Source organism: Argopecten irradians, chromosome 10, assembly GCF_041381155.1.
Source record: "Argopecten irradians isolate NY chromosome 10, Ai_NY, whole genome shotgun sequence".
NCBI lineage: Eukaryota > Metazoa > Mollusca > Bivalvia > Pectinida > Pectinidae > Argopecten > Argopecten irradians.
This window is the reverse complement of record NC_091143.1, coordinates 5,064,668-5,084,202: the sequence shown is the minus strand read 5'-3', so window position 1 is coordinate 5,084,202 and position 19,535 is coordinate 5,064,668. Positions and strand designations below refer to the sequence as shown.

The 19,535-nt window shown below is 34.4% G+C and overlaps 1 protein-coding gene and 1 pseudogene across 1 annotated transcript; one reads left to right on the top strand and one right to left on the bottom strand.

Moving 5' to 3' along the window:
- The first annotated feature begins 208 nt into the window (after positions 1 to 208).
- Positions 209 to 12,801, top strand: LOC138332961 (osteoclast-stimulating factor 1-like). Its single transcript, XM_069281030.1, has 8 exons — positions 209 to 357; positions 3,469 to 3,515; positions 4,147 to 4,261; positions 7,096 to 7,187; positions 7,949 to 8,068; positions 9,665 to 9,743; positions 9,893 to 9,982; positions 10,486 to 12,801. The coding sequence occupies exons 1-8, from the start codon at positions 219 to 221 to the stop codon at positions 10,536 to 10,538; spliced, it is 735 nt and encodes a 244-aa protein (XP_069137131.1). The 5' UTR covers positions 209 to 218; the 3' UTR covers positions 10,539 to 12,801.
- A 1,322-nt stretch (positions 12,802 to 14,123) lies between these two features.
- On the bottom strand, positions 14,124 to 18,747 carry LOC138334053 (uncharacterized; annotated as a pseudogene).
- Positions 18,748 to 19,535: the final 788 nt, after the last annotated feature.

The following is a 19,535-nucleotide window of genomic DNA, read 5'->3' as shown; positions in this document are numbered from 1 at the left end:
TTTAATCAAAGCCTTAAATAAAAAACAAAACAAATAACAAAACAAAAAGTGAATATCCCCCTTGTAAAAAATGAATGCGTCCAACAGCTTACTGTACTGGCATGTACAATTAAGACAGTTTACTCTATATACATGTCAAATGGATTTTTTTTAATCGGAAAATTAACACCAACATTATCGAAACCAAAACCGAAAGTTAGCGGGCCTTCAATTATTTCATGCGCATGCGCCGAAGGTCTTTTCCGTTCCATTTCCGTGTTGAAGTTTGGTTGTGTCAAGTTGACGTCTGCTGTGCTGATCGAACAATGTCAACGAAAACACGCCCATGTCGACCCCCTCCTCCAATTCCTAAACCCGGTAAGGAGGTCGTTGACAAATGACATAAGAAAGGAATCGCTTATCGTGAAATCATGTTCTATGTCTGTCAACAAATTTTACTTCCGCAACTGAGTCCAACCAAAATATGATAGCTACTGAAGCCTACTACTGTCAACTAGTCGATAACAAATCAAGGGGGTATACGTATAGGATTGATGTTAATTTTACACAAGTGAAGACTTAATCTAATCACGAAGAAGTCTAGAGACTAAATAACTGAACCAACACGAGAAACTGTCACGGAAATATGCACTACAACGCAGCAAAATATGTATTATGTTTCTGACTGCAACCAGAGTCCAGACTAGTCTACTGTACATGTACATTTATATCAGGTGTCCATATTTCGCCGTGGCCCAAATTTCGCCATATTTATGATAACAAGTGATATTTTTATATCCATGACATTAGATGAGCAGCACAATATCAGTGAGAAATCCAGATAATCTTTTTTAACAATATTCAAACAATAAATATTTCATTCTGCATCAGCAGTACAGTTCTGGATGTTACCCCCACAAGGTGACAACTTCCTGTGGGGGTATCAAAGATATTGATTTGATAACAAATGTTGTTTATTGTGTCTGATTAAGCATAATATTGAATGAGTAGCTTATTCATTGATCAAATTACAATACATGGACATAAATTTACTTATATTATAATTAATATTTACATTTATTCGTCTTTATTTACAAAAATGGCGAAATATGGACACGTGAAATTGTGCGGTATTATTATCCCAATCATTCATAAAATAGTATTCATACTTCATACTAAGCAAAAAAAAAACGACGAAATATAGACACCCGGTCTATATAAATCTCTGATGCAACCTTACTCCACAATGTAAATGGATTACCGATTCCTAGTAGGGTTGGAATAAGGATATATACTGTTCAGAATGAAATGGTGTGATACCATACCAGTGTCAATGAAACAATACAGATACTGATACTTTTGAAGAAATATACTGGTTGTTTAACATGTATAGATTCATTTCTTTTAACATTGTAAGTATATAATATAGTAATATACACAGTTGTTTTTGTAATTAAAGAAAAGAATTGTTGTTTAGACATTGTATTTTTGATTATAAAACAGAATATGCAAGACTATCAAAGATCATGTTCTTATTCACGCAGTGCCTCCTTCATTTAGTCATACACTATTACATGTGGATTTCCCTAGAAAATCATGTGTTTATTTCTTTTAGATACCGATAAGAGTATCTGAACTTTTTAAAATGGAAATATAGTCTACATACCAGTAATACCCAGTAAAATACAGATATTTTTTTAAACGAGAAACAATACTTTATTGGTATCGAGTACCACTATCCAACCCTAATTCCCAATGTTTCTTTTGCAACAAAATGATAAATAAGAAAAGGTGATGTTTAAACATACATAATTATATATATTTCGTGGCTATTGTAACATGCGGAAGTCGGGGCTCAAACTAACAGAGTGGTAATCAATCCAAGAGTAAGTCTCTGCACTCAACATATAAAAACAGTTCAATCTAAACATCATGCACTTCTGGTATGGTATATATCAATTTACAATTAACTCATTCACCTCTAAAAACACATTTAAACTCTTCTCAATCAATTGCAAAGATTAGGTCAGTCAATTAAGAAAGGGGTGAATGAGTTAAAGACATGATTATATAACATCGATATGGGTCCCGCTACTAAGTGGCAATGATTATACAACATCTTGCATTGGTACAAAATAACATTGATACATGTGTACTTATTTAGTGGTATTTTTAGGTCATCTGACCTGAAGGATCAGGATGACCTATTGTCATCATTCACTGTCCGTCGTTGGCGCCATTTTTCTTCTCAATACCCGAAAAGGCCCAGTGTACTGATATTTGGCCTCAAGCATGCTGGGATGAAGGGCTACCAAGTTTGTTCAAATGAATGACCTTGACCTTCATTCAAGGTCACAGGGGTCAAATAGGCTAAAATCTTTAAGCAACTTATTTTGAATAACTAAGAAGCCTAGAGACCTGATATTGAGCCTGTGGCATGCTGGGATGAAGGGCTACCAAGTTTGTTCAATTGAATGACCTTGACTTTCATTCAAGGTCACGAAAGGCTAAAATCTTTAAACAACTTCCTCTCGAGAACCAGAAGGCCCAGGGTACTGATATGGGATATGTAGCATGCTGGGATGAAATATCAAATAAAAAATAAAAACCTGAACTTCTTCTATTAAAAGAGTTCTTTTGTATTCTCTTAATTGTGTGCCACAAAGATATTCTTTAGGGCTTAGGTGACCACATGCACATGTGAGTATGATGTAACTTTACTCTAAATCAAGGGGGTTGTACAAAATAGAGTAATTCTTATTAAAAGTCTTTATAATTATTATTTATATTTGCTACATTGTAATCATAATACATGTATACCCACAATGTTATGATTTTAATGGTATTGTTTACACTTTTGTAAATGATTAATCATAATAAACTTAATTAGTATTTAATGCTATTTCATTTTCAGGTACTGTTAAAGTTGTATGGTCTGTGACTTGTTGTATTTTTGGCATAGAAAAAGTATTTAGAGAGTTCTACATATTTTTCTCTGCCTCTCTAAGTTTTAAACTTTCGATATTTGCCGACTTTTGTAAAGTTCAAATTCGCAAAGTTGTTGAACAATTAAATTAAAATATTGATTTTTAATGTGTACACGTTTAAAATAGCTCGGAAGTATCCAAACTGTTCCGATCTATTCCGATATGTACGGGTATTGCCGATATTGACCACGTGATTCGGCTCTGGAGGTTCCGATCTATACAATTATCTCTGATGTCGGTTACCTGATGCAACTTGGTTTTCCGATATTACCCTATAGTTTGAAACATGGCGTTGGCTGTGACGGTTCCGTTTCAAAATGTGTTTTATTTCATGCGACATTTACCGCTATGTCAATAGTATATTGGTGGTTTCATGGATTTGAACCATCATATATAAGCATCCATATTCACATGTTGTATGTTTTATGAGAGTTTGTGATGGTGAAAATTACAAGAAATACAACTTTAAAGTTGATTCATTTTCATGCTATTTTACTTTCAGGTACTGTTAAAGTTGTGAGAGCATTATATCGCTATGATGCACAGCAGGTAAATATACTTACATTAAAAACATTTTAATAATCATTTTCTTTGGGCTTTTACTATATATGAAGAATATCTTCATATTGTATTCAATGATAAATCTTGTATTATATACATTCTATGTATTTTGGGCCACAGTGGCCAATAGGTCAAAATATCCTGACATGTTATCACAAGCCCTCCACCTCTGGGTCACAAGTTTGAATCCTATATGAGGCAGTTGCCAGGTACTGACCATCAGCCAGTTCTTGTTTTCTCTGTGAACTCCAGCTTTCCTCATCCATCTAAACCTGTAGTACGGCCTTAAATGACCCTGACTGTTAATAGGATGTACACCAACCCTGTATCTCTACTAGTATGCAGTCTGTGTTTCATTTTCAAACTTCTTATTCAACTGATGTTCCTATTAATTTTAGAAGAAATACTTTGAAGCTAATAAAGGATTGATAAATTCTAATTCTTTGGTAATTAAGTTTTTATCCTGATGTCTATTGTAATACTCAGCGTACATTTCCAATGTATTGGTCACCATAGTGATTTGATTCCAGAGCTTAGACTGCCTTTTGCCCATGAGATATATTTACTGACTATAAAAGATGTTTTATTATATGTACTGTTATTTATATGTTTATATTAGCCAGACGAGCTGTCGTTTGATGAAGGAGACACACTATACATTACAGACCTTTCCAATAAAGACTGGCTGACAGGCAAATGTGGCGACAGAAAGGGACTCATACCAGCTAATTATGGTTAGTCTGTGAGTTCTGACAGCAATGTAAAAGTTTGTTTGAATCACATATTAAACAATTTGGTCCCATAGAATTATGTCTCTTATTTATTAGTTGCATGTGTGGCCGAAGTGGATGTTTGGGTGACAGCCAACATTGTCATAACACCTTCTGATTACATGGAGAAAATGTTGAAAAAAAAGGTTAAGTTTGGTAAATTATGGAAGGAAAAAAGGCTAAGATTTGGCTATAAAACTCAGACTTTCCCAATACTTATCATTGCACAGATTAATGTTTGCAATCCTAAAAATGTGCAAAAGAATCACAAAAATAGCACCCATTGCAATTATACAGTAATGTGAAAATAAAGGTATGATTCTAATGCATCATCAAATTCTGGAAATGATAGAGTTGTGATGATTATGTCTGTGTAGAAATGATAGAGTTGTGATAATTATGTCCGTGTAAAAATGATAGAGTTGTGATAATTATGTCTGTGTATAAATGATAGAGTTGTGATGATTATGTCTGTGTAGAAATGATAGAGTTGTGATAATTATGTCTGTGTAGAAATGATAGAGTTGTGATAATTATGTCCGTGTATAAATGATAGAGTTGTAATAATTATGTCTGTGTATAAATGATAGAGTTGTGATAATTATGTCCGTGTATAAATGATAACGTCACTGTACCCAAATTGATACCAATACACGTATATTTTTCTTATATGACATTTGTTGTTTGGTATGCTTCACTTTTTTCTGTTTTGTTTTCAAAAAGAGCATACTAACTTTATTTTGATGCTTTGTTTTTCTTATTACAGTGCTTATTTTTATTGTTAGAATGATTTATATCATGTCTCGAAATTTCTAGTTTTGTCACATGATGTGTACCCAAATTGGTACCCAGCAAGAAAAAATGTATACAATTAAGAAAAATCAATTTATATAGATTTTTGTCATTTTACTTTATAAAGGGGACGTATTTGCGTTTATTATAACAAGTTATACTGAATACAGTTATACATTTTACTTTAAAAATTGTACAAGTGTTTTCACAACGGTACCTGTGCTAATTTGGTTCCCCGTAACACCACATAATGACTTGTGTGATATTTCAATGATTTAAAATCAGTTTTCTGTGGCATTCACCTAAGCTTATATAGTTCCAATGTGGTGTATATGTCAAAGGACCACTATCAATTATTTTTAATGATTGTAAAAAAATTCAATGTAAAAAAACTACAAACATAATTCTGAATCAATCAAGTTACAAAATAATTGAATCTAGTAATAGTTTTAGTAAAAATTAAGATGGAGAAATAACGCTATATAAAGAGCAATTTGAACGTGACTAAATAAAAAAATAATGTGTGGCAACTATATTTTTTCTATTTCTGTTTAGTGTTTATATCTTAAATTTCATAATTTAAGAATATTTTCTTTGAGGAGGCCTTACGCTTTGAAAAAAACACGATTATAGTACAAATAGTAATTGTCGCACGGCCACATTTCTAGGGATTAACACGTTTCAGACAGAGTTATCAATTTCAAAGTTATCTTTCAGAGAAAATAACAGAAATAGTTACATAAAACGAAGCGTAATTATCAATAAATGATGCATCTTTGGTATCACCACTGAGAAATGAGGTAAACTTTAACAACACAAATGTTTTAGGTATTTTTTCAATTAGGGTATCAATTTGGGTACAGTATCAATTTGGGTACAATGACGTTAGAGTTGTGATGATTATGTCTGTGTAGAAATGATAGAGTTGTGATAATTATGTCTGTGTAGAAATGATAGAGTTGTGATGATTATGTCTGTGTAGAAATGATAGAGTTGTGATAATTATGTCTGTGTAGAAATGATAGAGTTGTGATAATTATGTCTGTGTAGAAATGATAGAGTTGTGATAATTATGTCTGTGTAGAAATGATAGAGTTGTGATGATTATGTCTGTGTAGAAATGATAGAGTTGTGATGATTATGTCAGTGTAGAAATGATAGAGTTGTGATAATTATGTCTGTGTATAAATGATAGAGTTGTGATGATTATGTCTGTGTATAAATGATAGAGTTGTGATAATTATGTCTGTGTAGAAATGATAGAGTTGTGATAATTATGTCTGTGTAGAAATGATAGAGTTGTGATAATTATGTCTGTGTAGAAATGATAGAGTTGTGATAATTATGTCTGTGTAGAAATGATAGAGTTGTGATAATTATGTCTGTGTATGATAGAGTTGTGATATTATGTCGTGTAGAAATGATAGAGTTGTGATGATTATGTCAGTGTAGAAATGATAGAGTTGTGATAATTATGTCTGTGTAGAAATGATAGAGTTGTGATAATTATGTCTGTGTATAAATGATAGAGTTGTGATAATTATGTCTGTGTAGAAATGATAGAGTTGTGATAATTATGTCTGTGTAGAAATGATAGAGTTGTGATGATTATGTCTGTGTAGAAATGATAGAGTTGTGATAATTATGTCTGTGTATAAATGATAGAGTTGTGATAATTATGTCTGTGTATAAATGATAGAGTTGTGATAATTATGTCTGTGTATAAATGATAGAGTTGTGATAATTATGTCCGTGTATAAATGATAGAGTTGTGATAATTATGTCTGTGTATAAATGATAGAGTTGTGATAATTATGTCTGTGGTGTAGAAATGATAGAGTTGTGATAATTATGTCTGTGTAGAAATGATAGAGTTGTGATAATTATGTCTGTGTATAAATGATAGAGTTGTGATAATTATGTCTGTGTATAAATGATAGAGTTGTGATAATTATGTCTGTGTAGAAATGATAGAGTTGTGATAATTATGTCTGTGTATATTACAGTGGAAGAGAACATGGAATCAATTGACCATCCATTACACGAGGCCGCCAAACGAGGCAACATCACATTCCTACAAGAATCATTAAGTAATCAGGTTAGTATCGTCAATCTCTTTTTAGTGTTTAGTAAGGAAACACTGTCTTTCTATGTAGTTTAAAATAAATACATTAATGTCTATTCTTTTCAATATTTATTATCTGATTAACCTTACTTTATTGACATTCTGACATAGAAAACATATATACAAATGAAACGTCTTTAGAATTTCTATGTTGTTAATCACACTGTCGTGGTATGTACAGTACCTAGGTATTTTATCATAGAGCATTTCCAGATACCATATTCACCATAATTAGCGCTCCTTCTTCTATAACACCCATCACCTATTCCAAAGGAGTTGAAGTTGTATAAACGCTCCCCCCTCAATCCCATGGATTTAACTGTTTTACAAGGTGTGATGCTTCTCCCGTCAGCCTTATATTCCATTTCACATGAACTTTTGAGTCTTTCACATGTAAATCATGACATTATAATGTGTCTCAAGGGTGAAAGGCATATACATGTTTACTGTGGCCATGAGTACAGCCACAGTTAAAGTATGGCTGATTTACAGTTTTTTCATCCACAACTTACATTTTGATTCTCTAATCAGCTCCCCGTTTGTTACGCACTAATTATGGCAAATACAGTAAGAATTTAATTTAATACAAGGTAATTGATTATTTTTGAGATGGAATATTGTTTTAAGAGTGTAATTAAATAGCCATAACACATGACGTAAGATTTAGATTTCCATTTCCTACAAGCCTGTTGAAAGTGTGTTGTAATTTTATACTGTTTTGTTATGGCCTATAGGTATCAGTAAACGGCTTAGACAAAGCTGGATCTACACCGCTGCACTGGGCAGCTCATGGTGGTCACATGGACTGTCTACAGGTGCTACTAGCTTCTCCTAACTGTCAAGTGAATGTACAGGTAAAGTAAGATGGGTGATGCTCTGATTTTTTTAAGTAAATTAGGACATATAGGCATTCTGTCATGTGAGTGTTCTATAATATTAAAGTTCAGACAAATTGGGAATGTGGTTGTACTATTGTGTGAATATAAGGTAAATTTGGACAGGCTTTTTAGGTCATCTGACCGAAGGTCAGGATGACCTATTGTCATCGTGTTTTGTCCGTCGTCGTGCGCCGTCCGCCGTCCGCCGTGCTTCGTGAGTAAGACTATTTATACAAAAGCCTACTCCTCCTTCATCCTTGGATCGATTTCATCCATATTTGCTTTGTAATATTATTGGGGAAGGACAATCATATTTTATATAAATGAGCCTGGTCCGACCCCTAGGGGCCGAGGGGTGGGGCCCCAAAAGGGCAAATTTTCTTAATTTAAGCTTTCTAATCCTACTCCTCCTTCATCCTTGAGTTGATTTCATCCATATTTGGTGTGAAACTTCATTAGGGAAGGACAATTATATTTTATATAAATGAGCTTGGTCCGACCCCTAGGGTCAGAGGGGTGGGGTCCCAAAAGGGCTAATTTTCTTAATTTTAGCTGGCCCACGTCCTGTTTTCAAGTTTCGGTCTCCGATCTCAATGAAAATTGGTCTATAGGGGTTTTAATTGATGCCGAACAACATGCAAACATTTTCGTAAAGATTTTGGTATTCCAAGATGGCCGCTGGCCCACTTCCTGTTTTAAGGTTTCAGTCTCCGATCTCAATGAAAATTGGTCTATAGGGGTTTTAATTGATGCCGAACAACATGCAAACATTTTCGTAAAGATTTTGGTATTCCAAGATGGCCGCTGGCCCACTTCCTGTTTTCGGGTTCAGTCTCCGATCTCAATGAAAATTGGTCTATAGGGGTTTTAATTGATTCAGAAGGGGGAACTTTAGGTGAGGACAATCATATTTTATAAAGGACCGAGCTAAGACCCATGGGGATAGTACGGTGGAGGTCCAAAATGGGAGCTTTGCTGAAATTTGGCTTTAAAATCTGACTCCTCCTTATATTAATCCTTGAATGGGTTACAACCATATATGGATGAAGGGCTACCAAGTTTGTTCAACAAATGACATTTACTTATTTCAGAAACTTACATATTCAACTAAGGAGTTCCTTGTATTGTTTATATTAATCGTTAACCAAAACTTTATACTGTGACTTTGTTGTTTTGTGCCATGAGTCAGATGACCGTTAAGGCCCATGTGCCTCTTGTTTGTGAAGATACAGATAGGTAACTGGTGTTGACTGTTATGTGAATTTTTATAACCTTGGTGATTCTGTATTTGCATAAATGTTCATTAAATATTATTTTATAAAAAAAAAAAGTGAAAACACTTTTCTATAAAATCTATTCAGTTAATGTTTAAGACTAAGTGCCTCGTGACACAGAAAAAGTAGCTTTTTCATATACGAAATACGAAAAAAATATCATTTTACAAAAGAAATTCTTGTTTGGAGAAAATTTTGAAAACAAGGTTTTCAATTGCTGGTGTAAACCATGTATGTTAATGCTATGTATTTGTCTGTTATAAATATTATCATGTTACATTGTTTATTTCAAATCCAGAATAAACTTGGTGATACAGCTTTACATTCAGCCGCCTGGAAAGGACACGCAGAGGCAATCAAAATGTTATTAGAAAAGGGTAAGTTCTGCTTTCTCTGCTTTATTATTGGTATCCATGTAATACTTGTTCTATTACTTCTCTGTTTTGAAATATATTTATCTTCTAAGAAAATGTCTGTGAAATCAATAAGTATTCTCCCTCTTTGAAATGATGTGTTTTTCTTACAGGTGCTCGAGCCAATGTACGAAATAATGATGATAAACTTCCATATGATCTATCTAAAGATGCTGCATGTTCTGCGGCTCTCAAACAAGCAAGTAAGTATACTTTTTATGTATGTCTCACTAAGTATTTCATGGTGACTAAACCTTGGTGTGTTGATATAAAACTACTATTTACCTTTATTGATTACCATTTTACTGTTATTTAACAACTGTTAACGAGATTTCTTGTTATGGTTGTAGATTTTATATAATTATGCAGATTACCATATAAGATAATTGCAAAAGTTTTATTCATTCAAACTCAAATTTTTCATTTTCAAATTACAAAATTAGTGCTGCCAATGTCTTAGCCCTCTCTTCCGCCCAACTTTGATACATATATATGTTTTGTATGGAGGTAGTGACATTTGTGTCCATCCCCGCTACTCCAGGTGTTACTATCACTGTCGTTATATCCACCCCTGGAATATGTCATAGCAAAACTTAAAGCAGTTTCAGGTTTGATATTATGACAGTGATAGTAACCTCTGGAATACAGAAGGTGATAATTTATGCCTAACAGACATCTGTAGTTGCTATATTTATATTTTTCCCAGTGATGCCCCGTACCTTATCAACTGATTATGGAGATGAAGGAGATTCAGATTGATCGCCCTGGGAAAACTGTAATAGATCTTAACCAATCGGGGCCAGTCTAGTGACAGCGGTCTTACACCATTGGTGGAAAACTCCACCTATAGGGGCCGAGATAACAAATTTAATATATGTTTGTATGTGTGGAGATGTGATAAGAGGTTTGAACAGCCAAAACGGTGTTACTTGGTGACCAACACATGCATTTATAGCTTTGTTGTGACAACTCGCTATAGAACTATCAAACTTTCATGAGACATTTCAGATGAAGGTATTATTAAATGCTGTGATAGATTCATCATAAATAGTGACCATCATATTTTATGTATCTCTACTTCATGAAGTGGATGTTTTTTATCTCAATATTGTACTTAAAATCTATCCATTAATTAATGAACTGATATTTTGGGAGTTTGACCACTATCATGCAGAAACAATTGCCTACTTAGCCTTTTCTAGAACAATAGATAACTATAGTGTGAAACAAACAATTCTGGAGTTTTAGGTGTTTAGTTGGGAGAAGAATCTGTACATGCTGTGGTACTTTGACTGTATGAAGGAATGCTACAAGTCCTGATCAGGACATTTAAATCTATAATGTTTCTGTAAATTAATTATGATAGAGAAAGATCTGCTTTTGATTTTCTTTGTTAAATGTTATGCTGCTTTATCTACTGTGTATGATATTTACATTACTCATCATGTTTATGTACCCGATTTTAAGTCATAAATAGAGTAGTGTCAGTAGAGAATTGAGTTTTTAAAATGTTCTCTTTTTGACAGGATATATGTTATATCAAACAGATCTATGCAAGAAAGATTCTTTCTTCTTTGACCTACTGTAAGAGCTTGTTGCCTAAATAGTCTCGTCAGAGACCCAAGTTAGATCGTACTACGGTGTACACTATATCACACTTACCTCTAGCATAGTCAAACCAACTGTGGGTCTCCGATGATGAAACAGTCTCAAGTAATATATCATCTGATGATTTGAAAAGTATGGCTCTGAACACTTTTCATTTAAATGTAGTTTTGATATTTTATACTCCACATTGTAACATATCAGAGAGTGCCTTCATTGTACAGTATAACTTGTCTAAACTGTATGTAACCCCGACCTGCATATATGGCCGGTGTAGCCAGGTTTCCAGATTATAAAGGTTTAAATAAAAAAATTAAAGAAGGAAAATGCCATACACATAAGCTGGATTAGACAGGGATCTGGATAAGGGTCGGTTTTGACAGGTTATACTGTATTTCAGTTACATATTATTCATATATTAATAGGAATGTCTAAGTGACATGTTCGGCAGCAGCTCAGGTTTTAGTGGCTCGAGATTTGTCAACAAAATTATATGATGAAAAAATGAAAAATCTGAGTGAAATGAACTATAAATATTGTAACTGTTTAAAAAGTTTATACAAATTTGTTTTTAAAACTTGAATGAGATATACTGATTATTAGCCCTGCTTTCCATTACTAGGGCCATTTGCTTTTATACGGTTGGACTGGTTGGACCATTGGTAAAAATGATTAAGTAAAAATCCTGACAGACCTACAGGTTTTGATGCAAGCCTATATGAGGGCTTTGTCACAGCTCGTCTAAAACAAGATAAAATCTCCAGTTGTTGGCTATTAGTGGATGAACGACTAGGTCCAGCCAGTCAAACCGTATAAATGAAAATGGCCTATTTCTATTCAGTGAGAATTGATATTACATATTAAATTATTAATGAATATAACATGCAAACGAATGTATTATGTTTTGTATCTGTAAAGTAAATATTTGCATGGAATTATTTATTCAGTGGCATTCCAGTAGCTGTATAAATGAACACCATTTATTCTATGTAGAAGGTGTTTTAAAATTGTAGATGTTATTGTCATCTCTGGATCATGCTATAAAAACTATAATAATTTTTTGAATAGAAGACTGGTTTTTATAGGAGCAATTTACTAAAAAGGACTTAATCAAGTAATCAAGTACAAAAGATCTGGAGGGTTATATTGAAAGAAACTTTGCCTTGATGAAATGCAGAGTTAGAAATGCAGAAGACAGATGCTGGCGTTGCTGTCTTTTTGGCATTTGGTTACTTTGATAGTATGTACAGATGTAAAAATCTATAAGTGGATAACACAGATGATGATATTGATTGCCTATGTTTGTTTTCACAATAGATGCTTGAAAATTGAAAAATTAAGTCTATTGAAATATACTTGTATACTGTACATTGTAGTACCGTAATATTATTGATTATAAATTTTAAATGATAAATACCTTGTCCTGTTTTGTTATTTGTGACTTAATCTGAATAAAATCCTACATAATTATAAAGGAAAACTTATATTTCTTATGATAAGGTATTCAGGATGAAAAAATCCCCTACCATCAAGTTCTGATTTTTCTATTGCATCGATATGGTTAATAATATGAAACATGTTTGGTGTAGATTCCAATATGGCTACCAGGACAAACATCAGTTAAGTGTTGATTGATTCCGTAACACATGATACTGTTACAACATTTCGATCTCTTTCAAAGAAACAACATCATTTCAAAGTTTTATCTCCTAAAATTTTGTAAAGATTCTTTGATTATCAATACTTAGTATTTCGTTGTTGAGGTGTACTTCAGGACTCTCCTGCTTTAGTACACTAGTACACAGACACCAGTATGCTACAGTGAAAGGTGGTGTTACAGAAAATAAAGCAGGTCTTAGAGATGGATTGTAGCTGGGTTTTTTAATTCGTGTATGAATTCGTTTGAATGTACAATCTTGAACATGGATGCCACGATTGACCACTGACATACCATTATGCTGAAGGCATTAAAACATACATGTACCCTGCTCTCACCAGCAATGTCTATTTTGCGTTCTATTTGAAAGCTATCAGGTCGGGCCCACAGCAGCTATACGTGTAGTTTATATTTTTGATAGAACTTCCATCAGTTAGAATCTAGCAAATGTGAATAGAACATTCAGTGTCTATACACAAAAACTGTTCCTATACACACAAAAATACACCCCAAACGACGCACTAGGCTTGGTAATGGAATTGCCATAGCATTGCATGGTAATGAACAGACAACTGTGTCACAAAACTCTCCCACTTAGGTTTAATGGGACTAATGTCAAATTTTGGGACTCTTGACTTGTGTCGATACGAAACATACACCATAGGTGTTTAGCACGCTGTGAAGTTAAAGACCTACTTTAGACTAATATATATTATTTTAGTGGCTCTTTGACTTAACAGCGTGCTAAACACCTATGCATACATGCACGTTTCTGAGCCTGTGCTTTTATTTCGAGAAATTCGGATCAGATGTGTCTCTTCCAAAAAGTTCCCTTGATACTGCCTCATGCTTAGCTTTTAAGCTGCACGTTCGCCAATGTGCAAAAGGCTCTCAAAACTGACACAAGTCTATAAAATGTTTGCTCCTGCTTCAGCCTTGTCTAGGATATCATGTGGTGGGGCTGGTCTTTGGAACTATCCTAATTCGGAAACATTTACTAAAGTAACCACAATGAATAAGACAACCCTTTAGTTACCAAGAACAAAGAACATTTAATAAGCATTCATCACAAAGACTATGCTTCAGTGACACAGCGACTGCTTCACATACAGCAAACTGCCTCTTCCGGTTCCTGCTACATCGTGAATGGTCACGTTCTGGTAGTTTAACTGTGACCTTGATACAGACCAGATCCATAGTCGAAGGTGAACGCGTGACATTGTTCTTGTCTGAAACACTCCTTTCCACATTCGCCTAGGTTGGACTTTTGGTGGGGTGTGCTGCTCGGTATCTTTGGCAGTAAAATTCAGTGAGATAGCACTATAAAATGGATGAAAATATCAGACGACATACACTATCTCCTTAAACACTAGTCCGCTAAACCTGCCTATATTATTAGGCTTTTTTAATTTTTTTAGCGGACTACTTAAACACATGCTCTCACCACATAACACGACTTTTAAAATGATGGGTTTGCTGTCAAAACGTAACATTATTTAAAAAAAATGATTTAATAGAATAGACACACTTTTTGGTTTGATATGTCGGTTGGTGTATGTGAATGCCACCAGCCCAATGGTTACGTGTTGTGTAGACACACGCCATTCCAACACGATGAATATTCCAGAAACGGATCTCCCCCAAATGAACCTAGACCGAATAATTTTTCTCTTAAAAAGAGCTCCTTTTCTTTTTGTTGTCGTTTATTAAAGGAGCTCATTATAAGAGACAGATTATTTGGTCTACAAAGAACAGAGTGTGAAACATAGAGATTTTTTTAACAAACATTATATTGATATTATACCAACCGATGGGGCACCCAAGAATTTCGCCCCTGAAGGCTGGATACTTGCTCCACGCTATCGGGATCACTCGAACAAACGAGGCAGTGATTCGAGGGTCCAGGAGCGATTCGGATATGCTTCTCTGGTCGGTATTTCAGGTAAATATCTGTGGAAAAAACAAAAGACAATAAGTCTCAACACATCATTAATTTTCACATGTCATAGCAATTACGGTTCGCCAGCTGAATAAGTCAACTTACTGATAGACATCCTGGCTACTTTGCCTGCCCATAATTTACTTATTACTTATTACGTTGGAAATACATATAGTGTTTGTTAGTTATGGGGCATCTTTAAAGTGAGAAAGAGAACGAAATGAGCATTGTCAAATTGGAAAAATGTCAAAAGAGATGAAGATTAACGGCACAACCTAACAAATAGTTTCACTGCATTTAAAATTTAAGTAGCTACCTTCTGGGTTTTTTAACACTTTTTATTCAATGTCTTTCTCAAAAAACTAATTTTAAAAAAGCATCAGTCTACATAAGTAAATCTTCAAATTATTTTTATGTATATGACATTATCATGTCTATGCTATGTAGATGACACACCAACTCCGAGTACCAAACACAGAAACAGAATAATATGCATGTTTGGTGGGTTTTACTTAATCAAGGTACTGACCTTGACGGCGCCATTGGCATTGATATCCACCCAGTCTGTACCATTGTCACTGTACTGAACGCTATAGGTCGTGACGTATTGTCCATAATACCCCCTGCCTTCCGTCATCTTTCCAGTCAACACTGGTTGCTTCCTAAGTCTGACATTGACCATTCAAAAATAAACATTCGACTTTGACTTCAGAATCCTGTAAAAGTACTTATTTTAGTGTTAGTTTTATTGAAGCGATTTTCATGCTGTCGGAAACGCAGTGCATGTACAGCTCAAAATATTGGGTATTTCTAGTATTAAACCACCAAAGTGCACATATCCACACTAATAAATAATAATTTACATTGTTTACATTTGCGGTGAAAATAAGTACGTTTACAGTAATCATTAACGCAAATCATCTAATATAACTAATACTAATTGTGTTTTGGGACACTGCGGTATGTTTCTCTCGAAACGAACTTCAGAAAAATAACTGACTTATATGAAAACTATTCATATAAGTTACATATGGATTAAAAAAAACTTTAAGTTTGACTTAGTCTGAAATTTTGTTTTGAGAAATCATATCCAGGTCACAGTACACTGAGTGAACCAGTTATCCCCAAACGCTGAGCTCAGAACAGCCTGTTCTAGATAGTGGTATGTCTCCACAAGAATTGCTATCCTCTCAATATCTCTCTATATAAATCAAACACCAAAGTGGACAGTTTCAAAGGAGACACCAGGAAAAGAAAGCCGTACTGAGAAACAGAAGGAGAGATTAGATCACAAATTCAGTCGAACACGAAATATACTATAAAAATCACGATTTGAGCTGCAGTATCAATATTCTTACGTGAATATACGGACCAATGAAAGCGTGAGCAATTCGAGAAAACAGCCGGGCATACTTTGGATGACATTGACAGTCAAAAAAGTATGGGAGTTAGATGTCAGAGCATGGTCGTCTACTCCGAAAGGACCTGTCACTAGACTTAAATTGCAATGTGCTTAAACAAAAAAGAAATTTACAGAACACTTTAAAGGATCCTTCAGATATAAAAAAAATATAAATACATTTTAATTATCAAGTAGTCTTCCAGCAAAGCCATGATTACAATAGTAAAACTTTTTATTGTCCTTGTATGTTCTTATCATGTTGACTGGAATTCAAAACATGCATAACAAGAGGCCCAGAGACCATGTATCACTCACTTTTTTGTTATGCCAAGAAATGTTCTTAACTATACTGGCCAAATGTTTCCTTGTAATATAACCGTTAACGAGGTTGATGGTATACTAGTAAGTTTATGTTTGATTTCCAACTCATAATGCCATACTACACGCAAATATCACAACAATTCAAACAAGTCGAAAACAATCTAATCAACTAATTCGTTAAAAAAATGGAGAAAAAAACCAACTACAAACCACATTTTTCTTCATTGATGTTTCATTCTGCAGTGTTCTGTAAACGTCCAATAGTACAAAATTTAACATATATGTTTATTAAAAAAGATCTATCCAGGAAAAAAACCCAAATACGTCTTAAAATATTACGGTTACCATTTTCTGCTGTCCGATTGTTGTCCGATACCAGAGGCCGTCTGAATACGAGGATAAGAGTCAGTATCAGAATTTAGTGTTTCATTGAAATAATCTTCGTAATAAGTTAAAATAATATCGCTTGATCTCAAATATGTAATTTTTTGTTGTCTTAATTTTGATACTTACAATAAAACAAACTTGTGTGTTTTCCTGGGTAAGGTAAACAGCTGACAAAGGCGTGATCTATTGTTCCGATTCAGAATATTAAGTATTGACACTAGTAAAAAACAATTAGATATCAAAATTAAAAAAAAATGGGGGGGGTCCCACTTTATTCTGCATACTGTGTATTTATATACCTCTGTATAAAATTTCAGTGTTACTGTATCAGTAAGTCTTCAAGATTTTATTTCCTTATTACAAAATGTAATTCATACTACATTGGCACGGTTCAAAAACACATGTGTACATATTTCATCATCCTCGGTATTCCAGGGGTTCCGATCACTTACGATCACAGTAAAACTAGAGGCAACAGATAGAACAGGTAATTTAGTCATTTGATGTACATCAAAAGAGCCGTATAACGGTACACTGTGGTTGACTGTGGCATTGATGTTAGGCGTCGCTCTCTATGTAGTCTTCAAAGGAAATCTTTGCTAGCCTGTGATTGGTCAAATGTTTTCCGTTGAGCTGCCTTCAATTTCACTAGGATGATATTTCGTTTGCGTCTCGGTTATTTTAGGTTTTTGTTTTGGATCCAATCTTACTAAATGGCCGATTCTAATCTTTTCGTTGCATTGTTCAGAGTGGAGCGTGAATAAGTAAAAACCCCTTTTTTATCCTTATTCTTTAATACCTTCGCGAAAATTGTGGATAGATGTTATTGCTTATTTGATCAATGTTTCTTATCGCCCCGTCATTATTCAAGGGTTGTAGGAATAATAGTATGCATGGTTAGCAAATCTTCAAAGACATTGTATAAAAAAGAAATTAAACTAAACTAACACTAAATTTTAAACTTTTTGGCGGAACTATGACTTCTTTTCGAGAATTCCGGGAAAATGGAGATTACATTAATGTACTTTTTGTCGTTATAAGTGACCATCCGGGTCTAAATTTCTTTCATTCCATTATTTAACGTGCTTTTGCAATTTGCTCAAAATAGTCACATTCCGTTCAATAGAGGATCTGAAAACATATTTCATATGGGATCATGTTCGGATGACGTTTGTATCAAGTGTACTTCATATTAAATACATTTTCTGCAGCTTGTTACATCAATTTCAAACGCCATTTCGTCCTAGTATGTATACACATTAAGCTTTGATGTGCTCCTTGGGCGAGATGACAAAGTATAAGATAGCTTTTAAAACTATTTCGTCACCTGAAATTCACTTGCAAGATTATGGAGGCAGCAATGGAATGTTGCCAGTTTCTCTTATCAGACGATAAGATTGTCTGTTTTTGTGTCAAAACATCGATTGTTTTCTGTTGTATTACGCGATGATTTAACAAATGAATTGCAATGCTTTCATGAAGTCGTGTTGCCTGTAAGATTTTTATTTAGTCGTCTTGTAGGTAAGGCGTTTGAATTGAACCTACTGTCCCTATTGCCGTGAAAGGCGACTAAAATTCGGATATCATATTTTCTCTTCTTCTCAACTTACTTTTTTCTCCCTAACATCTCCCATGACACAGCTAGCTCAGACGTCATATCCACCAATGTAATACTGAAGGCACCAGAAGACCGGTAATTTGGCCCTGCAGCTAGGACATCATATTTGTAACTGCTACCTCTAGATCATGATTGTTAAAGGCGTCTAAATTTAGAATCTTATCTTTCCTTTTCTTCCTAACTGACTCTTCCTAACGTCTCTTTCCTTGACACCGCCTCATTTTTGGCCTTCGGATGAGCGCTCGCCCATGTGAAATATGCTCTGGGGTCTGTCCCCTTGGCGAGACACACCATAGTCTTTAAAAGTGGTAATTGCTACTCGTGGTTAGCGCTCAGCATAAATGGAGTGGGACGACTGGATTACCCGTTGTCCGTATAATGTGATCGGATGGGGTGTGATGCTAGATGTCTTCGGCGGCATGTTTCCGTGATATAGCACTATAAAAAGGGTTCCACTAAACAAAAAGAGAGAACACGAATATTCCGCAGTCTCCCAGGACACACACCCGTACGTCATTACGTGCTATTAACAGGACGTTAATTAATCAAATAAACAAACAATTTGATCCTTTGATGCACACCAAAGGATTTGTATAACGGTACACTAGCAGTTGACTGTTGCTTTGAAGTCGGGCGTTACTGTCTCTGTATACTTTAAAGGAAGTCTCTATAGGCCTGTAATTGGTCTGGTTTTTTTCTCTTGAACTGCCTCCAGTTTTACTATAGTTTTACTGAGATAGTCCAGGGATGGATATGACATAAGTGATAGTAACCCATGGAGTATCGAGGATGGATACACACCATAAACTATTAAACCGGTAGTTTCT